Genomic DNA, 23,708 nt, shown 5'->3' with positions numbered 1-23,708 from the left:
GGTCTGACGTGAGAGTCTCCAAAGTTCGCTGTATAAGAAAGGAAGGAAAAGAACCACAGAAGGGCTTCCTCAGAGGTGAGGGACTGCAGAGGGAAATGGGGTGGCCTCTGAGTCACAGCAGATTCTCTGAAGACATTCACAGCCCCTTCCAGCCTATCCTAGAGGGTCTTCCAAGCAGTGTCACCTTTTGAGCACATTTAGTGTTGCCAGAGTGCTGTTTTTTCATGGAACCCAACCAGAATGCCCTATGCATCATGGACCCAGGCACAAACCCACTACCCAACAGCGGCTGCTTTACCTGATGTCAAAAAATGACCTGGCAATGAGAGAAAAAGCAATAAAAAGCCACATGCCCTAAATTATAGGCTTCCTGGAAGGAAGTTCTGCAAAATATGAAAGTTCATTATCTTTGGGGAGATGGAAGTCTTATCCTCATGGGCTCTGTGTTTTCCCAACCCCTCATACACACATGGCACTTGAAGACATAATAACCACATACTGCTTTCTCTGTTTTGGAGGGGAGCTGTATACACAGCAATTAAAAATGCATCTCAGTGACATGAATGTTTCCCAGCAATGGGCTGAGCAAAAATGACCTGCAGGGTCCAGTGTTGAGTCTCAGTAACCCAGCATAAAACCATCCATTGGCCTTCTCACCACCAGCCTCGAACATACCAGAAACCTCCCATCTGTGACCTTGCTGAGAAAACACTCCCTTAATTCTGCTCCACAAAGTGAAAGATGGTGGAGCGAGTGTATAATGTGATTATCCTGACTAGTTACACAAAATTCAGAAAAACCAGCACTTTATAAGCCAGGTCCCAAATGGCATCATGCAGGTAACAGAACCCTGGAAATGCGCACCTTATCCAATGAAGAGATGTACCTTGTACCATTCAGAGTAGGAAGACAAGTACTATTTCTTAATTGTGCCCCCCTCCCCCAACCTCACAACCCTGCTCTGACCTCTTCTATCCAGAGGAGAGAAAGAGACATAAAACCCCTTTTGGAACATAAAACAAACCCAAATCTGGAGCAACACCGTGATCCTTCAAGCTAGTGCCCTCTGGGGTCAACGAGCAGCTGGACTCTTCTTCCCTTTACTGTGGACGGCAGCTCACACCTCAAACCCACATGTATTTGCTTGGATTATCTGGTTTTTGCTCATGTAGTCATTTCCTGTCAATTTTCTGGCCAAGGTAAAAAGTAAGAGACCCAGGAAGAGGATGAGCTTTTGCAGAAACAGAAGAGAAGTGATGCTGTATAGGATTGGGCACTCCTTTTGCAAGGCAGCAGCCTTCCTCTCGTTATGATAATCCTGGTCCATGCACCAACTTTTCAGGTGATTTTTCTGGGCTGGTTCTCACTGATCATCAGAATGGCTCAACATGGAGCAGGACAAAGACAACAAGAGCAAAGAGGACATGACAGAGTGAGTGTGTTGGACAGGGCATCAGCGTGTGCTCAGAGCCCATTGCAGGGCCCACAGGAATCTAGCAAGATGGCACCCAAGGAAGCATGGCCTTGGCTGAGCTATGAATCAATGGGATAGATCCTGGGTCGGGGGCTACTGACCAAAGCAACATAAGAAACAGTCCCTGCTCCACAAAGGTTTAAGATTTTAGGGATTAACAGTAAGAAGATATTACATAGCCAAAGTTGTCAAACCTTTCTGGAACAACAGGAGATAAATAAGCAGCACATAATAATAATTACGTGTAAGACTCTGTGGTACTGATTAAGCGATATATTTCCTTGGAAAAGTGGGAATGAGGGGAGAATATGTGGTTTCAAAGATAACATCCTTTCCATGCTTCTTTCTTCCCTACATGGGCTTTTCAATTTACTCTCTCCCAATGAGAGCATCAGGACCCACCTCAGTATCCACGTCAGACACCTTGCAATCATCCTTGGCTGCTTTCTCCCTATTTCTTCCTGACGGGGCCACCTAAACAGCAGGAAATGTCTCTCTCTCTCTCTCTTTTTTTAAAGATTTTATGTATTTATTTGACACAGAGAGAGAATGCACGAGTGCACAAGCAGGGGGAGCAGCAGAGGGAGAGGGAGAAGCAGCCTCACTGATGAGCAGGGAGCCCAATGTAGGACTCGATCCCAGGTCCCTGGGACCCCAGGAACACGACCTGAGCTGAAGGCAGATGCTTAACTAAGCTACCAAGGGGCCCCGAAGTGTCTTACTCTTAAATCCCCATTCCACTAGTCCAGATCCTTCCTCATCTTTTACCTTATAGGAGCGTCACTGTCAACTATCAAATATCACCATAACTAAGTAATTGACAGAGAGAGAAATCAGTATCATGGGAAATCAGTATCAATCACAGGATCCTTGAAAAAGAACACAATGTCCTTTTTTTGGAATTTCTACCAAAACACAAATGCTGATTCTAATCAGAAGGAAACACCGGACAAACCCAAACTGAAGGACATTCTACAAAATAATGTACCTGTACTTATCAAATATTTTGAGATTATAAAAGAAAAAGGAAAGATTGAGGATCCATTCCAGATTAAAGGGCATTAGAGAGGACAGCTGAATACAACAAGTGATCTAGGATTTTCTTTTCATGGAAAGAAAGGGCATTACTGGGAAAAGCTGACCAAGATCTGTAGATTACCGAGAAGTTTTGTCTCAATGCTATTTTCGATCTGAGTAATCTCTGAGCAATCTCTATGTGGTTATTTCAGATTGTGTCCCTGTTCTTAGGAAGCATACCCTAACATATGTGGAGATCAAAAGGAACAATGGCTGAAACATACCCTGAAATGGTACAGAAGAGTAACGATGCATAACCGTATACATATTTTACACGTGATGTAGTGGGTGAGAGGTTGTGAAACCGAGAGTTCGGTAAAGCAAATGAAGTAAAAGTTTAAGATATGGGGAATCTGGATAAAGGTATATAAGATTTCTTTTGATTCTTTACTTTTCTGTAAGTCTAAAACTACAACAAAATCAAGTTTTTAAATAAGTATAAGTTTAAAATGAAAAACTTTGATGAGATTCCTAACACCTCTAGTGCAATTATATAATTTTTCTATTGTTAAGTATTCATAATTATACACATTACTGCATAAACACTGCAAATTGTACAGAAATTTCATTTACCGTGTATTGTTTTCAAGTTACTAATGAAAAAAAATTAAATAAAAACAGAGCTCTCACCAGCACTTGGAGTTCCCCCACACACACAAAGAACCCAGAAATCAGTATATTATTCCTATTAATTAGTATTTGTTTTAGTCAGGGTTCAATACAGGTAAAGGTTTAACACATGTGAAAATTTCTCTTTAGGCTCTGAATTTGATTAGATTATGGGAAACAGAGGAGTTTTCATGTGTTTGTTTTTAATAAATCTATGATACTCACACTTGTAATCCTATTTGTCTTTCAAAAGAGCAGATTGTGTGGTGGAGGGGAAAACAGAGGAAGCTAGACACAAAAGATGGAAGAAAATGTAACTGCAATTGTTGATCCTGGCTCAACATCCTCTTTCTAGCTAGAATGACCTGCTCACCAGCCCCTGAACTCCTCATCCAAACTCCTGAACTTCCTCCCACAGCCCTGTGTCCTCTTCCTCCGCCTGCTCCTACCCATCCATTCTGCCTGTAACAGATGAGCCTGCTCCTTGGAGCTTCCCCAGTCATTCAGCTCAAGAATTCCTCACACCTTGGGAAGTCCAGGATATTTATCGTCCCCCCTAATAGACGGTAAATACAGTGGGTTGTCCTGAACCGTTACTCGTATGTGTGTGTCTCATATCCCCCCAAAAGATCCTAGGCAGCGATCATTTCTTCTACTCTTTTATAATCTCTCAGAGAAACTAGCGTTTACAACTAACAGGTGCATGAGAAACAGCTGCAAAGCTCCATATATCCCAGAGCTGCCAGTGCAAGAATGGGGGAAAGAGTTAGCACTGAGTAACCTTGAAAAACAATTGCTTAAAGAAAGGGGTGAATGTTTCCGAAGTACATTTAGAGTCCCCAGAATGTAAGTTTGCCTTTGTACAATACAACTTCCCTTTTCAATGAGAATTCACGTACATTATTTCATTTCATCTTATTAGTATGATGGGATTTGTTCTTGATGAGTCCACAGCACTACGGTTACTCATCATCCTCCCATTATCATTACATGTTTATAGATTTTCCCCTTTATTACTCATTTTATTTTTTCCATCAAGTATATTTCAAATATGAGGTAGTAATTACCAAGTTCTCTATGGCTTACACTTAAAGTTTGCCATCCCCCCCCCCATCACAAAAACAGTAAATGCCTATTGTTGATAATCTTGAAAATAAAAAAAAAAGGTATGAAGGAAATAAAAATCACCTATAATCATCTCAATATATTTATATATGTTTTAAAGGAATCTAGGCCGATTACACGGGTTTTTGTGTCTTGCGTCCATATCTATTGAGCTTCTTCTATATTCTTAAATAATAATCAAGAACATCCCTAATGGCTATCTAGATTTCCACCACATAACCATAACAGTTGACTTAATCCCCTCCTTATCCTTTAAAAGATGCATGACAGAGATTCCTAATTGCCTTCGTAATAACTGCTCCTCCTCGTGAACAGAACACTCACTCTATCCGGGACAGCAGTACCCCATGGTTAAGAACGGCATCTCCTGGTCTCTACTGGACCACAAGATTCATGTGACCAAGTTCCAGCCAATGAGATGGAAGAGGAAGCAAGTGGGTGTGGCTTTGCGGCAAGCTCTTTACAGAGCAGGCTGGAGCCACCCAAGGCTGCCTGGGGAGACCAAAGGAAGGTGGGTCCCTACTGATCCCGCGGGGTGGGGGAGGGGGGGTGGGGGAGGGGAGCTTCACACCTGCACCTGACTGCTCTCCTCTCGAGTCAGTTTTGTCAAAGAAAATGAAAATTCTAATTCATTTTAATCCAACTGTCGGAGTGTCTCTCTAAGTCACAGCTGAAGGCTATGATAAAATAGTATTTTTGTCTGTTTGTTCCCCCCCCCTTCTACTATCTTCATAGTCTATATAACTTCAAAAACTACAGGACCAAGCCCTCCTGTACAAACCAGATGTTCTGTGATCAACCTGGGACAGAAGTCCAGCACAGGACAGTGGCACTGAGCGTTGCCTAACCTGTGGATAACAAGCCTGAGTCAAGAAGCCCGCAGGGAATGATACGGGCGTTTATTCATTTCTACTGTTCCTGTAACTCCAGCTGAGAGTGACCAAGAAAGCTGCCCCTCTACTGGTTCAAGTAACTCCCATAAAAGAATTCCAAAGTTGCAGGCTGCTAGACTGCTTGGCACAGTCTTCCATCTGGAACACGGCCAGCTGGGCGTGGCAGATGCCTGTAAGCCTGGAACGGTGTCTGGGCTCTGGGTCTCTGAGAGGAGAAACCTAGCTGGGTCTGAACACCGCCCTGCAGGGAAGCCTTCCACCCAGTACGGCTCCTCATGGAAACCCGAGCACTGACAGGCATAGCCCAGAAGCCGGGTGGGTCTCCAGACCCCAAGGGAACTTTGATGGCCCACACGACTGATGGCCCCCCCCCGCCAGGGGCCAGGATGCTCCCCCAGCAGCTGGGCTGAAGCCCCCAATGCAGTTTCTACTTGGTTCAAGGATCTGGAATCAGAGCTGCTGTCCCTACAAAAAGCTGCTTCTCTGCTGATGAACAAACCACTTCCCCCATAAAAAACAGCAGACAAAGTACTGAAAAGCCCAACGCAGACCAAACTTCAAGACTGGTATATATTAGGGCTCAGTGCACTACCTGCTTAAGTCAGGTTTAACGAGATGACAATGCTTTAATCCTGCTGCTTAGAAAAATGGCTGAAGTGTGCGAGTCAAGCTTCCAGCCTTCGTGAGAACAGAACGGCAAATGCGATTTCATCATTCTCAGGGGATGCCGTGGCCTGGCGGGTCTCGGCACCAGGATTCCAAACACTTGTGCTCCTGCCGAGTTTCAGAGCCACAGAGGACGGGAAGACGGCGCTGGGCCCGTGGTGCCTCCAGTCCACACCCAGGTGATGCCAAACCAATGCATCCACTTTGAAACAAGCCTACTTGACTGCCCGAAAGGGAAAATAAGCCGGGAAGCCTGCAAAACTAGGATCCTACGTATGCTGTTTTTGCCATAATTTATGGGACAGTTTCCTACTCAGAAAGTCAAGACTACGGATGTTTCATAAAACACAAAACACAACGTCAGAGGTTTGGACCGAAAGCAAGTCTTCAGATGATCTGGGTGCGGATATTTCATTGTTATGGGAAGGGCTTAGAGGAGTCCGACAGAAGCAAACTCTCTAGTTCTCTGTGAATTTAGACTTCTTCAGCTAGAAAGGGCTTAGGGATCCGGGCACTTGAGAACAAAAGGAGAATAAAACAATAGTGGGTGCTTGCTCTCTGTTTAATGAAAGCCCTGAGCTCCCCACAGTAAGCATGTGCTGGAGGTGGACGGGGAGCTTCTGAGCTGCCAGCCACATTTCGGTGTTGTCACAGCACGCCCTGGTCAGCCTGCTGTCGTCCCCAGCCTTCCAGCCACTTCCTCCCCACGTGGTGCCGCCCATTAGAGTTTTATTAACCAAATGCTTGAGGGTTTGTGTGTATTTATGTTACCTCCTCTTCTCTCCCTTCTGTTCTACCCGGGCACGTCGGGGAAAGAAAAAAGTTATGATAAACTTTAATAAAAACAAAATTAAAATGATTAAACCTTTCATATCCTTTAGAGATAATCTCTCTTCTGCTGGCTGGTCAAATCTGGAAGAAAACAAATGCAAACCAGGGGTTGCTGCTGCTCTTCCCAGCCACTCCCCACTCCCCCCCCCTCAAAGAAACAAAGAGAAAAGGTTGCCTGTGGCCAGATTTTTAAAATAAATTAAATTTGTCCTCACACACGGCAGCCAGGTGTGGCTAAAAAATTCTTTCCAAATATCCGTGATATATACCAACATCCTTCCCTCCAGGGGTCTTTCAACATAAGTCTGACAATCCCAAGGAGGAGAGGGACCCTAAAACAGTTACTAAAAAAGAGTCACTATTTCCCAATTAGCCATGTAAAACTTGTCTTACAAAAGGACCCAAAGCCCTGTGTCTGCATACCATGTACTGGAAACACACACACACACACACACACACACACAACCAGTCTACATTCCTGATTAAAGCAAAGCCCAGAGAAAACAGTACAGTATGGCACAAATCTCCGAGGTCTTATGTGTTCTAAGGAAGCCTTCAGATCCGCCTGGGGTCGGGGCACATGTCCGTGGAGAATAAAATGGCTGCGGAATTAGATCAGGCCTGTCTGTCAAAGGCTGGCTAGACACGCACATCAGAGCCGGGTCACTGGCCCTTCCAGAGTGGGATAATGACCTCTGGGCACGCAGCAGCGGGGACACTAAGAGAACAAAGGTGCTGGGGCACTGAGCCCTTTTTGGATTACAGTAGCAGGCAGTGAAATGAAATTCTTGTTCTAGAAACGCACATCACAATCTTATACACCAAGTTCTGTGGCACGGCACACGCCCATCGGAAAGAAGGTGGAGGGGAAGAGATGAAACGTTGCGCCTTGGTCATCCTCACACCTACCCTGCCCAGAGACAGTGTCTCATTCTTGTGCGTGGTGTTTACATTGTAGTAGAGACAACGCATCCTCAAGTCAAAAGGACGAGTCTTTCCTGTGCTTCACACTTAGGCGATGAGTCACCAGTTAAGGATTTTGTTTTTGGAGAAAAAAGCTGCTGACCCCTGGGCCAAAGCAGAGGATTCCAAAGTGCTCGGCTGAGTCGCAGGAGCAGCCTCTGAACATTCAGGGTCAGTGGAACCCTTTCTACTTGCAGTCACCCCTCTCCTCTCGGCCCGGCGGGGTGACGGGGAGGGTGACACGACTCCCTTCTGAACTATGGCGGACACACAGATCTCCACAGCAACCTGACTAGTGACGGTCACACCGTCACCTCCCCCTTGCTCAGACCTTGCCAAGGACTCCCCATGTTGATGCGAGCAGACTTCAAATCCCCACACCCCGCCAGGGCCCAAGGGATCGGGCTGCCCAAACGGCAGCTCCCAGCCCTCGGCCTCGCAGCCAGCCCTCTGCCCGCCCCCCTGCTCCGACCCCAGCCACCCCAGCCGAGGGGCTCCGTGCTTGCTGGGCCCCTGCCAGGACCACTCTCACTTGTATCCTCCCACGCAGCTCCAACGTGACCTCCCCGGAGAGACTTCTTCCGGGGTACCTTCTATAAGACAACTCCACTGTCTCACTTGGCCCTGCATCTTGTATACCTGACATTCTGAATTTATTTATTTGGTGTCTGTCTTTCTCCCGTACCCTACCCTCCTCCTCGATGAGAGGGAGAAGTCAGCCTCTACACTATCATCCTGCTGGCAGACGCCCCAGAGCCTAGAGAGGTGCCTGGCCATACTAAGGACACGTCCCTATTTGCAGGGCAAACGAACCCCACTTCTGGACTCAAATCAGTCCCCTTTTCACCAGCTGTAGTTCTTCTCGAAAACCAAGAAAGGTCAAATCTTGTTTTTTCCCCATCTGTGCCTTATCCTTGCCCCTTCATCCCCCGAGTCTTCCGCACTTGCCCATCCCTCTCCTACCTTTCCTTTCCCACCCTTTTTCAAGAACCGTGGCCCAGTTTTGTATTCTGTTCTGAGTTTTACTGCCAACATAGCCTTTGCTGTTGTTTTGTTAATCATTCCAGACCCACCAAGCCAAATTCCAGCTAATGTCTATTGCAAAATCCCAGTTATGACCATAAAAATGCCCAGGGTGGACACAGGTCTGCATGGCCAAGGGCGGGGCCACCTCCTCCTCACATCAGGGCCTCACAAGGCTCCTGTACTGGTGTCAGGCTGGAACCACTCGAGCAAAGACCCCTGCCCCAGCTGCCAGGATCCGAGCTGCCCTCTCCACTCCTTGGGGTTTCTCAATGCTTTGGGAGCTGACTCACACAAGAAAAGCACAAAGGACTCTGAAAGTTAGGAAAAGCACATAAATCAGGGCCAAGCATCCGAGAAGACCCAGGCTTGCACTCCAATGAACGCAGAGTCACAAAGAACTGTTGCCCCTTTTCTCACCTCAGTCTTTTTTTTTTTTTTTAAGATTTTATTTATTTATTTGACAGAGAGAAATCACAAGTAGTCGGAGAGGCAGGCAGAGAGAGAGAGACACGGAAGCAGGCTCCCTGCTGAGCAGAGAGCCCGACGCGGGACTCGATCCCAGGACCCTGAGATCATGACCTGAGCCGAAGGCAGCGGCTCAACCCACTGAGCCACCCAGGCGCCCTCACCTCAGTCTTAATGGGTTTCTTCATTTATACACTGAGAATCAAGCAATGGACCACATTCCTTTCTAGGTATGAGAAACCCTGTCCCTGGGGCAAAGCGCTCGACTTACTCCTTGGATGAGTCAGTCAACCCACAGCAAGGAGGGAAGACATAGCGGGCAGAGCATTACCCTGCGCCTCGGCTCCAACTCCCAGCTTAGCTGCTGTCTGGAGCCACGCTGTCCATGAAAACTTTCTGCAGGGAAAGAAGTGTCCGCTCTCTGCAGTGTCCAACATGGCAGTCACTAGTCACGGGAGGCACTGAGCACAGACAGCCCAGAACACGGGGCCCCTAGAGACTCGAGATAGCCACACTTGGCTGTGAACAGCTGCTGCTTTATACCGCGGCAGGAAAGGAAGGCCCTTCCGGAGGCTGGCTTTGAAGCCTGCATCCCCGGTTCACATTTGCAAAGATCAGAACTGGGAATGAGGATGTGCCCACCCTGCGGACAAATGGGGACAGGCCCTGAATGAAAGTGATTAAGGGTGAAAACCTCTGCACTGGGATCATTATATAATGTCAAGCATGGAGTACTTAATGTGGAGTAAGGTAAAAGCAAAGAATAATGAGCCCTTCAGGTACTTCCAGCATTCCAAATCCTTTGGATGGAAGCCCAACCAATTCACACCATACAGAATTGTCTGCTCTACAGGTCAGAGAATATGGCAAGGCCCCGGGGGGACGTTTACCCCAACAAGAGCAAAACAAAACAAAACAAAAAAAAGTACCAGGGCAACAGTATCCACAAATCCCTTGAGTTCCGCTTGCCCCTGAAAGCACCAGGGGGCAACAGTAAGGAGTCCCTGTGGCTGTAAATCCCTCCCGCACCAACCTTCCACACAAGCAGCTTGCTGGAGCGCCCCACAAGGGCGAGTTCTGTTGATGCTGAGACTGTCAGGTTTCCCAGGCACGAGAATATCGCTGCACAAGACTGACTGGGGGCTCCCCGGGGTCCTCCCTCCCAGGAGGAGGTCTGACTGGAGGCTGTGTCAGGACTCAGCCTCAGTGGGTACCATGCTCTGAGCTCCCCCCAGACCGGACAAGTCTCCTCTAGCACCTCTGCTTCCCTCTGGTGTCCCCTTGCGAGGAGCTGGCTCTGTTTCTTCACGTGCCAGGGGCCTCAGCGAGGATGGAGGCTGGAAGCTGTGGGGTTGCTGGCGGGGCCTGACGTCCAGCGCCTCTCCGACTTCCCTTCACCCCCACATCCACCTCCACTCCCACGCTCTCTCCACATCGAAAACGGCCATTGAAAAAGGAACATGAAACAGGCTTTGGAAGTCCTCAGAAAGCCCAAGGGACAGACTGAGCTGTGTCCTCCCCCAAAATACTTATGTTGAACCCTTCACCCCCTAGTTGCTCAGATCGGAGTGTCTTTGCAGTGAGGGCCTTTGCAATGGTGATCAAGTCAAAGAAGGCTGTTCGGGGGGGGGGGGGCCCTGAACCAGTCCAACTGGTGTCCCTACAAGACACACAGACACCAGGGAGAGGCACGTGGAGGAAAGGCCATGTGAGAACAGGAGGCGGCTGCCTACAAGCTGAGGACAGAGGCCTCGGGGGGAACCAAACCTGCCAATAACTAGATCTTGGACTTCCAGCCTCCGGAACTTCAAGAAAATAAATTTCTCTTAGTGAAGCCACTCAGTCCGTGGTATTTTGTTGCGGCAGCCTGAAGCAGACGAAGGCAGTCCAGAAGGAAAAACTCTGTCCTAAGCTTAGCATTTTAAACCAATGAAAACAGTGGAAGAAAAGAGCACAGATTCTTCTTTTGACTTCATGAGAAGATGACAGTTTGGGATAAAATTTTAAGTTAAAACAACAGGTCTGTTCCAAGAAAAATCACACACTGTCCAATTTTTAATATTCTAATTGGAGCAAAGGTCAAGGATCTTTTAAAAGCAATCAATAGTTCCTTTTGTTAACATAATACACCAAAGGTCTCAAGACAGTCTTGAGGTACAGACTATAAAAAGCCCTTCAACATGCACTCTGAAAGACACATCTTTAGAAAGCCCAGTCAAACTCCCTCAGCCCTGCTAAGAGGCTTAGATGCCTCTGTGAAACATACTGCTCCCATACTGGGAAAAGGAAGCAGAGAGAGAGACGGAAAAGCAATAAAGAATATGCCCATTCAGGCTGGCAGAATGCAGGTAGCCGATGGGCACCACGTTCTTTAAAGCGGAAGCCAAAGAACGTTCTAGAAAATGCAGCTCAAAGCCAGCCTGGGCCTGCCTGAAATCTGGGGGATCCCAGGGAGGTTCCCAGCACTGTTCAAAAGAAATTTCTCAACTATTCTATAAATCTGTACTGTCCACCAAGGTAGCCATGAGCCACATTAAGCACTTGAAATCTGGCTGGTATGACAGAGAAACTGAATTTTAAGTTTTTTATTCGACTTCAATTAATGTAAGCCTAAACAGCCCCAGGTGGCCATAGCTGCCATATTGGACAAGCAGGAAATGTATCTGGAGAAGTTCCCTTGCTGCTCTCAAGGGACCCAGAGACCCCACAAACAGGGAACTATGGGCAGTGCTTACACTGATTTGGAAGGACATAAAACTTTTTCACTTCTAGTCAGTGTTTAAAAAAAAAAAAAAAGCATATGTGGCTATAATTCTCATAATTGGGTCACAGTTTGAAGGGGGTTCCTTAACATCTCTAAGTCTGAGAAGCCTTTGAGCTATTTCTGTAAGCAAAGGGATGCATGTTCTATTTTCCTCCCTGGCCCCCAACCAAGGTCAGGAACAAGTTTAATATAGAACCTAAGTAGCTCAAGAAATGGATTTTTTTGCACATTTCTAAAGGCAAAACAAATACAAGTCGTTATTAGACTTGAAAAATATATTGGGGCGACCCAAGAGGTATGAAAGGCAGAGGCTGGGATGAGGGTTCTGCACACAGGACGGGGCTGCTGGTTCCTGAGACAGTGGTCATTGCAAGACCCCTCCCCTCAAATGAAATCCAGGCACAGATCCCCAGCCCCCAACCCAGCAAAAACACCCACCCACTGGCTAACCATCCATGTTCACCTAAAGGACAAGGTGTACACTTTCAAGTTCCTTGGATACCCCTTTTCAGAGGTGAGTTGGCATAAAGCTTTCACTAAAGTAACACTTGGTGTGATATGTCATTCTAAGTCTCCCCTGTGAGGGGTTGGTTCCTGTGTTTTCAGGCTCTTTGGCATGTCCTTCAAAAGGGCACTGGCCAATGCTGATCTCCAAATGCACACACACAGGTACTCTCTCCTAACTCCAATAACCACCAGCAAGTGCCTTTTCTCTTTCTTTCTTTCTTTCTTTTTTTTTTTTTTTGCAGCATCCAGGATGTGGCCGTGATGTTGTTGCCTCTCAGAGTGGGCCGTACTGGGTGGCCATAAGGGCGCACACTACTACCTACCCAAGAGGACAGGATGGAGGACAACCGAGAGCCACCAACCAGGAGCAAGGCTAACTGGCTCAGCAGTGTGTAGCCATATGGACAGCCCCTGTACAGGGCAATGTATGCTCCAGTGTTATCTACTGAAATAAAACAAACGAACAAATCCCTAGCAGCTCTGATCATTCCATAAAAAGAAATCAACTAGTGAATACCCAATCCAGAATATGAAAGGGAGAATGATTAAGAATCACTGAATATGGCCTACTGCAGCCAGGTTTTGAATAATTTCTAAAAGGTCAACGTCTTGGTGTGAATGTTGGTGTCTCTTGGAGAACACAGAGAGGAAACAGATTACATAGGAGGTCAGAGACTCCAGACCCACTGCCCAAGTGACGACTATGGTGATGTCCCATCCTCTTTGGAGAGACCCTTCCAGAGCAGGAGCACAGGACAGCAGTGAAACTGTGCTTTGCACGTGTCCACCTTCCAAAAGACCAGATCATTAGCATATTTTGCAGAGAGCAAACAGAAAAGTTTAATTGCCCTTAATTACCCAGTTCAAGAAGGCTCCTAGATAATGGCTCTCAGATTTCTTGCCTGGTATCAATGTAATTTCCCTGACTCGGGCTTCATTATATTTCTAACTTGGAAGCAACAGCCTCTCGAAGATGCCTTTCCATAGCAGACGCTGAAGTTCGAAAGCAGGCTGGGCCGTCACCACAAAGGTTTCTTGTCTCAAGAGTCAGATCCTCGGCTTCCACACTGGTCTAGCGGGTTTGGGGGGGGGGGGGGGGGTGGGGGGAAGGGGTGGGGAGGACACACTAGCATATACTTAGAGGAAGGACTAAGACAAGGAATATGTAATCAGAAGCCATCACAATTACAAATGTAAATGAACAGGCAAATGGAGCTGACCTTTGTAGATTGTTAGAGGACTAATTAAGGCAAATCAGGAACTCTGTTCCAACAGAAAAACAAGACAGTGTACACCCTAAGAACTACTCCTGTCCTCTCCATGTAGATGCAAAATGCGAGAGAATCAGACAGTAATCAAACTATGGACGCTTTCCAGTGACAAATATCAAACCATCTCCATGAACAAAAGACAACCACGACTCACTCCTTGCTGTACTGTTAGCAACTGCACGGGTGTCTCTATCTACAAGCACCAGGGAAATGTGAGTCCTGCCATGTGCCTGATGCTCTATCAGACTCCATGTAAGCAGATTCCACCCAGGAAGCAGCCTCAGACCTCAATTATAAACTTTTGGCTATTTTAAAGCTTTAAAAGCTTTAAGAAAAATACTTTTCAAAAACAGAATCGAAGTAATCAAACCAACAGAACCCAATCACGTTATTCCATAAACTCCATTTTTCCCTTTAACGACAGCATACTCTCTTTCGTGGGGATCTGTAGTGATCTCTCTTCATCTGTGCGTTGTTTCCCAAAAGCACACTGAAGTTTACAATCCTATTGTCCATATAGTCCTTATCAGGGAATGTATTTAAGACAGATAAAGTCACATTTCCTGCACTCCTCCATGAGTGCTTTAAATTTCACTCACTCCAATGTATTTGATGTGCTTTTACATGCAATGTCTTTAGTTAGAAATATGCTGTCCCTATGCCTTCCCCAAGTCCCATGAATAAGATGTAGTAAAAGGAAGAAACAAAGAACGCTGCTATTTGGTTTACAAAAACAATGCCTCAGAATTTTGGACGTGGCTACAGCAAATGTCAGTGCTATGCGAAAAATTACACTGAAATTGCATATAATTCAGCTACTTATAAAAAAAAAAGATAAGATGTACTTCATATTTTGTATGAAGGGCAGCCTTATGCCAATTCTGAAAAATAAAAACAGAACAAAATGAGAAAGCTGAAGAGAGAACATTTTCTTATTCTCTCAAGCTGCAGGAGTTCAGCAAAACTCCCTGAAAGTTGGTTTGAAAAAATAACCCATCAAGCAAACTCAGTGAGTGTTTCAGTACGGGTCGTCACTGAATCCACATCATTACTCAGCGGGCCCCTACCTCCCGACCCGAGGAATTCACTACCTCGAGCGCCAAAGATGTGTCAGTAAAGGGGGATGCCAGCTTCCACTCCAAACAAAATATGCTCTTAGACTCCAAACAGTTGTTACCTCTGTAAACTGAGTCATCATCTGATTGCCTCGGATGCCTGGGCTGGCGTATGGACCAGGGAATCCACACAAAGAGATGAGAGACGTCAGGAGTGTCTCCCAACTCACACAAAGTCTTCAATGCAGTCGGGACACGATCAAGAACCGTTCGATTTTATCTGTGCGAAGAAGTTTGGATATCTAGGACTATATGAAAGAAAAAGTAGTGAAGGCAAGGGTAAGATAGGGAAAAAAAAAAAAAAGAGGAGGAAGAGAAGGCAGGCAGACAGGAGGACTACAAAGGGCCTCTTGTCTCCTCCAAGCTCAGGGCATTGATAGAGTGAAATTAACTACAGTTTCGCCCGGGAGCCAGAAATGCCTTTTTAATAAGCAAAGAGGGAAGCTGATCCTACACATGACCCACCTATGAGAGCTTTCCATCTTTCAGGAGCTTCTGGTCAACTAAGGCGAAGTAAACAGCCAGTGCCAGCAACTGAGAGACATAACCCAGTGTGTCAGCATATAGCAATGGGCTTTCTCTACCTCTACCTGGTTGTAAGCATGAAAAGACCAAATCCCTACAAAGTCCAGAGATCATTTGGTCTTGCAGAACATACACTCAAGTCAATAACCAAACCAGGCCAGGGGAGACTGGGAGGTGGGGGGTGACCTCACCTGTTTAAGTTACTCCCCTTTCTGTGTATTTCCAAGTCATTTCTTAAAAGGGAAGGCCCACTGTGTGTGTGTGTGTGTCTGTCTGTCTGCTTGTCTAGTATGGGGGTAAGGGCAACAAGCGTAACCACAAAACTGTCACACTGGGTTAGAGATGATATGATACAGGACATGGCTTGCCCACTGACCTAAGGGTAAAGCCTGACCCCAGGCAGGACCACATGGGGGACAGTAGCCTAATTACTAGTGCACCTCCGAACAACAGAGACTTGGCCCTTTGGTGCAGGGCAGGACCTAGATGGTTTACGTCTGGCCAGGAGGCCTCTCTGGAGGGGGGGGGGGTTACATGATGGATGACAGAGCTGAATCCTGACCAGGACGACAAAGTGGTGGCAGTGGAGACCTTCAGTGTTTCCTTCTTTGTATTTCCAAATTCACCTGGGTTGGCAGACTACGTGGTGAGCTGGACTGACCAGAAAACATACTGACTTAAGGGAACAGGTAAAATTTGAAAGGCTACGTTTGTCCACCACAACAGTGAAGAAACTCTTCGAGAGTTCTCTCCACCAGCTGCAAAAAGGGAAGTCTGGGTACCTGCAGAAGGGGATAGGAGACTGAGCTCAGAGAAGAAAAGAAAGGGATTTCTCCTCTAAAACTTTCTGGTGCGTGGACAGCAGAGGAAAGGAGGGAAGACAGACCACTGGACCACCGTCCTTTAAGGAGATGTTGACAGGAGGCCAGTACAGAAAACCCAGGACAGCACAGCAGTTACAGGGAGCTCACAGTCAGAACAAGCAGAGTTCCCAAAAGGTGCTCACAGACTCCCTGAGGCTTCCTCACGCTACATGAATGATGTTTCTGGCTGAAGATTAATGTCCTGTGAGAGAAGAGAAAATCAGGAATATAGGATCAAGTCTCTGTTGATAAATTCGAAGCTGATGACCTTCGGGGTCTTCGTTCTGAGAGGTCTACAATGTCCCTTTTTTTCCCCTTTCTTTTAAAAAGATTTTAATTGTTCATTTGAGAGAGACAGAGAGCACATGCAGGGGGAGATGCAGAGGAAGAGGGAGAAGTAGGCTCTCCGCTGAGCCAGGAGCCCAACGCGGGCTCGATCCCAGAACCCTGAGATCATGACCCGAGTCAAAGGCAGATGCTTAACCATCTGAGCCACCCAGGTGCCCCCACAATGTCCCTTTTCTTAAAAAACATTCTTTCAAGAAGTTAAAAGCCAATCCCTGGGGGGAGGGAGGATATATTTAAGATGAGTTGTCATAAAGGGGTTTCTGAAAGGGCACCCAGTTCCTTTTAATGTCAGTGTGAATATTACCTAATAATTTGTCCTTTTGTCAGGAGCGAGGAGTAGGGACGGAGCCGCGCGGGAGTGGGAGGAGGGTGCAGGGCGGGGAGGGAGGAGGGCGGAGAGCAAAAACATGACTTCAGGCCAAAGACAATACAAAAGGATTTTGAAATACAGAAAGGAAGTCTATCATCGAGACTAAAGTTGCTCATACACTTCAGGGGGAAAAATAACTCCTAATACGCATTAAATGAGAGAAACCCAGAAGGCAATGGTGTAAGAAAGCAATTCCAGAGCGGACTGCATAAATAGAAGTATTACATTATAAAACAGGGAACTGTTTGTTCCAGTCCATAGACCCCGGGTGAAATGGCAGCTGTACACTATTTAGTTTGGGGCACCTCATTAATAAAAAGGGAATTCTGAGTAGAGTGAAAGAAAGAATTGAAAGGCGAAAGGAACCAGCTTTTAATGGAAGATTAAAACAATGACGTGTGCAGAGCTGGCCCCCCCCCCCACCCAAAAACAGAAAGAAAAAGGAAAAAAAAAATTAAACAACAAGAACAACAAAAACAAACCCTGAAATAAATAGGTCTACACTCATGGATGGAGGAAGGAGAATCCTGTAAAGTGACTTCACAGCAAAATAATGGGAATGATAGGATCACAGAGAGGCCAGAATGTGGAGGACAGGGACCCCCACAGCCAGATGGCAGGAGGGGACAGATGGGTCTTGTGGGCGCTGGCCTCGTCCCTCGCTCCCGAGTGCACACACCAGGCCGAGTAGGAGCCCCGGAGATTACGGTGTGTGAACTTTAACCAGAAGAGGCATTTGAGAAACATACAGGAAAGGACAGTTTTGCAGTGACCCAGAGGTGACCAAAATTATCCTGGTACCCAAGAAATCATCCTGGTTCCCAAAGAAGTGATTCACCCAGCCTGCCAGGAGGACTGGCCTTTCCACAGTGATAATGAAACCGCAGCTACTCCGGCAGAGAGGACACATTCTCCCACTTCAGGATATCTGGTCATTTCATTTATGTGGGGAAAAAAGAGCAAAGGAACAGCTGGGGGATAGGGGCAGGGCACGGGGCACTCTGAGGGGTCTGTGAGGGCTCAGGAGGGACACCTCCAGGAGAGAACGAAGCTCAGAGAGCAACTGATCTGGCGGGGCTTTCGGAGATTAGGAAATGTCTACTCTGGCAGAGGGCCATGAATTAATCATAGGTACCTAGAAAACCAGGGAAAATAAAAAGTTGTACAAGAAGGTAAATGAAATTATAAAACTCTACATGGCTCAGCTGTGATTAATATTTATAGAGTCAGAATAACGAAAACACTGAATATTAATATAACCCCAAATTATTATTTAATCATCATGGAAGATGGAGGGAGGGAAGACTGGGTATGCAGGGGGCTGGGGAGGGTGGTGTAGGGGGTAGAGAGATGGGGTGTGTGTGTGTGTGTGTGTGTGTGTGTGTGTGAGAGAGAGAGAGAGAGTGTGTGTGTAGTTTGGGGTTTCTGCGTGTCAGTCTGTGGGTGTGTGTGAGGAGGACTGTGTGGTTTGTAGAATGGTATACTAGTGAAATCGTCATCTTTCGGAGTAGGAAGCCAACAGAGAATATCTGAAATATAAAAAACATCAAGAAACAGTAGTAGAAGCACATTGAGAAATATGGAAATAATAAGAGTAACCAAAGAAACAACTGAAAGTTGAAAGATACTGCTCTGGGCAATGGGATGGGGGAGAGGGATGGTCATGCCATTTTTTCATTAGGTTTCCATAACTTGTTGCCCTTAAAAACTACAAAAATGTGAAATTTGGTAAAAGTAAGATTAAGAACCCCACTGGGCCACTACAGCTCAGTGGCGAAGAGTGCTGCGGGGGACGGGCAGATCAAGGACGGCCCTGAGTCTCCAGTGTGGCCAGCTGGTGTGACGGCATGCCACCAAGACAGGGGACAGTTGTGAGCTCAGAGTCTACGACGTGGCACCAGCAAGAAAACCAGGGAGCCGTTTGATGTGCATGTGGGAATGCCAGGAGAGCAAAGCTTTCAAAGGCCGGGAGCCAAGGGCCGGGGCCTAATGCCCAGCAGATGTCAGCATGGGAGTGAGGGGGAGGGTAGAATGCGGGACCATGAGCCAGGGACAGGCATGGAAGGATGCTCATGAAAAGCAGGAGGACACAAGAGAAACACATGCTGGGAGCCCAGGATGAGACTGTGCAATACTTCCAGAAACTTCCTGAGACCACAGGAGGAAAAGGCAGCCTGGCAGATGGCTACTGGATTGGGTAAATCCAAGGTCAACAGTGACCTCTCAAGGGTAGGTTGATGACGCGAGAGACCGGCTACGGTAAGCTGAGGCATGGACTGGACCGAGGTGTCTGAGACAGGAGCACAGGACAGGAATGGGGGCAGAAAGCAGCAAGGTCCCCCGGAAGGTCCCAACCCTTTGAGGAGAAGCAGGCGGCGTGGGGCCCCGACTCGCAGAACCACCCTCAGACCCAGTGAAAACGTTTACAGCAAGCGCTGCTTGGATCCTCTCTGAAGTTCATTCTTCCACACCGCACTTGAGGCCACAAAACGCCCACTCTTACCACGGAGCAAGACATCATTATGCCTTTGCTTTATGCCCCTCTGAAGCAACAAACTGAATGTGGAGTCTAGAACCGGAGGAATCTGGGGACAGGAGACAAAACATCTCCAGGTGTCCGGCTCCCTGAGCAGTGGCCCGTGACAGCTGAAGAAAAGTGATGCTGAGTTCCTTTAGCTTAACACCAACAACAAAAAAGACAAGAATGCTCGCCACGTTCCCTGCAGAACACAAGGGTCCCCCGTGAGGTCGGTGACAAGACACGCGAGCCGGCAGCAGCCAGCCCCCTGGAGAGGTCCTCCCGGCCCGCGAGACCACTCACCTGGCTCGGTGGAAGGGCACCTGCGGATGGTGAAGATCTGCCCCAGGTCCTCGTCCTCCTCCGGGAGACCCTTCTGCAGCCGCTGCAGCTTCCGCAGGCTCTCGCTGCGCTGGTGCTTCATGGAGCGCACGTGCTGGATGAGGTTGAGCTTGGCCTTGGTGGAATAGTTGCACAGGACGCAGTGGTAGTAGCAGCTCTCGCCCTCCACTCCGCTCTCGTGCTGCTGCAGGTGCTGTGAGGGCAGAGGACAGGGACACGCTGTGGATAAGCTACTCGGAGCCCGCCACCGCCACGTGCGCACTCCGGACCGGCCGCAGCCCCGTGCTGAGGCCCCTCGGAGGGGTAGTTCTGTCTCCTCCGATGGACCTTCCTCCAGCAGCTCTTCGAGGACCAGCAGCTGGCGGACTCTCATTCCCATCTCCCCTGAACATCCCCTCCCCTGTGACTTTTCACAGTGCTGCCGCTGTCGGATCAGACCCTCCCCATGTCAGCCAGGTCTTCCTGGCACGATAATCAAAGGATCCCCCTCTCACACTCCAGAGCGTCCTGCTTTATTTAGATCGGGGTTGGCAAACAATGGCCCACAGGCCAAATCCAACCTGCTGCCTTTCTGTAAATAAAGTTCCAACAGAACACAGCCCCAGCCATGGAGCTGCGTTGTCTTGATGGCTGCTTTCAAAGCACCAGAGTCTGAGGTCACTGCGACAGAGGAAACATGGCCCACAAAGCTCCAACGGTTACTATCAGGCCCTTCCCCGAAAAAGTTAGCCACACCCTGCTTTAGGGGGACGCCAAAGGGTCACCCTCCCTGTACCGAATCCGAGGTCACTAACACAAAGCCAAAGCTGCTGTCTGGCTTTTTCACAGGAATGACAGGTCAAGTTTTTATATTTAGAACCACAGTCTATTAAGAGAACCTAAAATTAGATTTTCCTTTGGATTAAAAAAATGACAAAAAAATAAACTTCTCCAGACTGGTTCCCTGTCAACATCTGAAGGTCATTTGGCTTAGTGCATCAGATGGTCAAAATTACACTCTTCGTTGTGTTTGTGTAGACACAGTACTGATTCCAGAACCAGGAGGCCCCACCACTGGCAGAGAATAGGGCAGACACGGGATTAAAGTGAGGGGGAGCAAGAACAGGAGAGGTCACGGAAACAGCGGACCCCAGACTTCCATGTGTAGGAGAAGACTCAGAGATTATCCAAGGACAAAATTCACAAACGTCTTGTGCCTCTCTGAGAATATGATGAAAGCTATGGGCCCGTTTCACTAACTGCTGGGGAAGTGACGTGCTCCTGGTACAGAAAGGCTATCCCTTCCTTACAAATGACCCACTTTAGGAGAAGAGGGTATTTTTCTATTGGCTGCATATAAAGCAGGGGAAACAATTCCAAAAAAACTTGAGTCAATGATCCAAAGTAACCCAGCTTGTTAGTGGGAGAGAGAGAGAGAACAGAACCAGGGTCTCCTATCCCCCAGGATCCTTGTGAAGGAAGGAACTCACATCATGTATCTTCTGTGTTTATGGTATTACCCTCTTTCTCTGTACCCACATCCCCGGACCCCGGAGCCGGGCCCCAGGAGCTACACAGAAGACACAGCAGGTGCCTTGGAAATAATTTGTGTTCTTCTTTCTGACCTGCACTTGTCCCATTCAGGGCCCATGCTTTGAAAACTATTGTTCACCCTGCTTGGAAAGCCTTCTTGTCCAGACTATAATTTGAGACCCAGAAAAGGCAGAGCAGTTAGAATGCCGTGCACTCCACCCAATATCAAAAATACCGAGTGGCCCTACCAGCACTTCCTATCAAATGACCCAGCTCTGAGGCTCAGGTGCTCACAGGTACACATTTTGTTCACTGGAAAATTATGAAAATCCTAGAAGCACGTTTGAGCCTTACTGGAAGAGGAAAAATGACTCCATCAATGGAGTGTTGCAGAAAAATCACTGTGGGGGAGCCAGAGGGGGAGGCCCTGGTTCTCAATCATGTAGACTGGCTAAACCAGTCCATAATAACCCATGCTTTGAGGCCAAGGTATAGGTAAAAATGTGAAGGGCTTCACAGGCACCAACATGAGAACAATCCCTTCTTTTACCCAAAATGGGTGATGTGACACACTCAGAAGCAGAACTTTGCAACAATGTGATACCCCAACCAGAAACAGCCCTCCTACAGCATCCTCAAAACTGGAAGGGAACTGAAGCACCAGAGAGCTCAGTGTTAACCGGTAAGGCAACTACAATAACTGGTGATAAAAAGCTACCTTTCCTGAAATAAATTTGAGTTGATTTTTTTAAAAATGGTTTATCCTCAGTTTGCCTGGTCTGAGACAAGGGTCCTTGCAGAGGATTTCAAGAGGAGAGAATACACCAAAGCCCTATTTTCTGAAGGCTCCAACCCTGCGGAGGAGGAGGGTGTAGTGGGCTAGATTTGAAGGAGAAGGATGAGCTTGCCCCATGTTCATTCTCCCTGACTTCTCCACAAGGTTCTCCCCTAAAAAAGCCAAGAAGTCGACTAAGATATTCCTGGGAGCAAAGGTTTGGCTTGGGATTAAGAAGCAGGAAACTCTACAAGAGCCCGTACAAGGAAATGTATACCATTGTGTTGGGTCACTGAGACCAAAAGAATTACATTTATTAGAGTTTCAACAACAACTGATGAAATAAAAGATAAGAGAGAAAACAGCCATGGAATCCAAAGCAATAAGTATTATCAAGGGATTTTGGCAATACTATCAACTATGAAATCAGAACAGGAATCACTAAAGCCTTACCCCCAAATTCCCATTACCTTCCTGTGAGACAGGATTTCCTTGCAATAAGGCACTGAATCTTAAACATAAAATTTTAATAGGGATATGAAGATTCCTTTCCAAATGTCTGGAATTTCCAATCTCTGAGCCAGAAGAGAGGATAACATGGCCAAGAAGAGTTGGATGGGAGATGAAATGTCAAATGTCTTTTGTCCTCAAATCCATGGGCTCTTGGGTAAGAGAACTATATAAATCCTGAATTGACATGAACATCATACTGGGGACTCCTGATTTAAAAATAGGATGAAAACGTTCCAAAACCACCCTACACTTGAATTCATGGTTGTCAGTGTCAATCTCTCGAGCCATGAAGAGTTCTTCTGTCCGCCATCTGAGAGCCACTCTGGAAGGGAAGTGGACACATGCCACAAACGGTATAGGGAAAGGAGGTGGACAGAGCCAAGGCCTCCCCCCAGATCAGATCCTGGTCTAGGGAATATTTAGTGTCTTCTCTTAGAGGTTTGCACCAAAGCTCAATTCAAAATTCCCAGCTGGCTTTTGAACTCCAGGCTCATTCTCTAATACACTTAAAAAAAAAAAAGAAAGAAAGAAAAGAAAGAAAGATCCAGAATAAACTATTTCTGGGTTGTCAGGAAACACCTGCTCATAAAGATTACACCCCAACCCAAACTTAGGCTCACAACCTGAGTCTACCCACATGTCAAAGATCCTGATCTTAACCAAATTTTATAAGTTCTCACTCAGTCCTTCTCAAGCTGTCCAACCTGGAGTAAACAGGGACCCAACGCTAGCAGTTAGGGTCCTGCCCTCTGTGACCTTCTCCACACCATCTGGTCATTTCCCGGGTCTTGAGCGGGTCAATGCCCCAACCTGCTGGACAGATACCCTCTCCCTCCCAAGTGGCACTGGCTCTATCCCTAGGATTTCACCCCTGGAACCTGCCTCATCAGAAGCAGCAGGAGGGGTGGGGCTGGAGAGACCAGTGAGGGCTCCACCAGGACAGGTCAGCCTAGGACATGCTTTCCCTGCAGAGGAGAGGAGAGGTTTTCATTTGGAGAAGGAGAGAGTATAATTTGTTCCTGACCCAGCTAATTAGAATACCCTCAATTGGGATCCCCATGTATTTAATTAAATTCACTGTAATATATGAAGAATCCACCAAGGCACAAGTCCCAGGGGAACACTCAATAAAGGAGCTGCCTCCTTTCAGAGTTCT

At 47.2% G+C, this 23,708-nt stretch overlaps 1 protein-coding gene across 4 annotated transcripts in view; it reads right to left on the bottom strand.

The window, feature by feature from the left end:
* ZFHX3 (zinc finger homeobox 3) overlaps positions 1-23,708 on the bottom strand; it is a 246,602-nt gene that overhangs the window by 80,359 nt on the left and 142,535 nt on the right. For all 4 annotated transcript variants that reach the window (XR_009400758.1, XM_059382054.1, XM_059382055.1 and 1 more), the window contains one exon: positions 19,714-19,945. Coding sequence is in view for 3 of the 4 variants with exons in the window: in XM_059382054.1 (XP_059238037.1) it covers positions 19,714-19,945 (232 nt within the window). In the remaining variant the exon portion in view is untranslated. The remainder of the gene's footprint in view (positions 1-19,713; positions 19,946-23,708) is intronic.

This window comes from Mustela nigripes, chromosome 17 (assembly GCF_022355385.1).
Source record: "Mustela nigripes isolate SB6536 chromosome 17, MUSNIG.SB6536, whole genome shotgun sequence".
Classification (NCBI taxonomy): domain Eukaryota; kingdom Metazoa; phylum Chordata; class Mammalia; order Carnivora; family Mustelidae; genus Mustela; species Mustela nigripes.
Note: the sequence above shows the minus strand (reverse complement) of the source record. Positions and strands in the feature narration are given on the sequence as shown.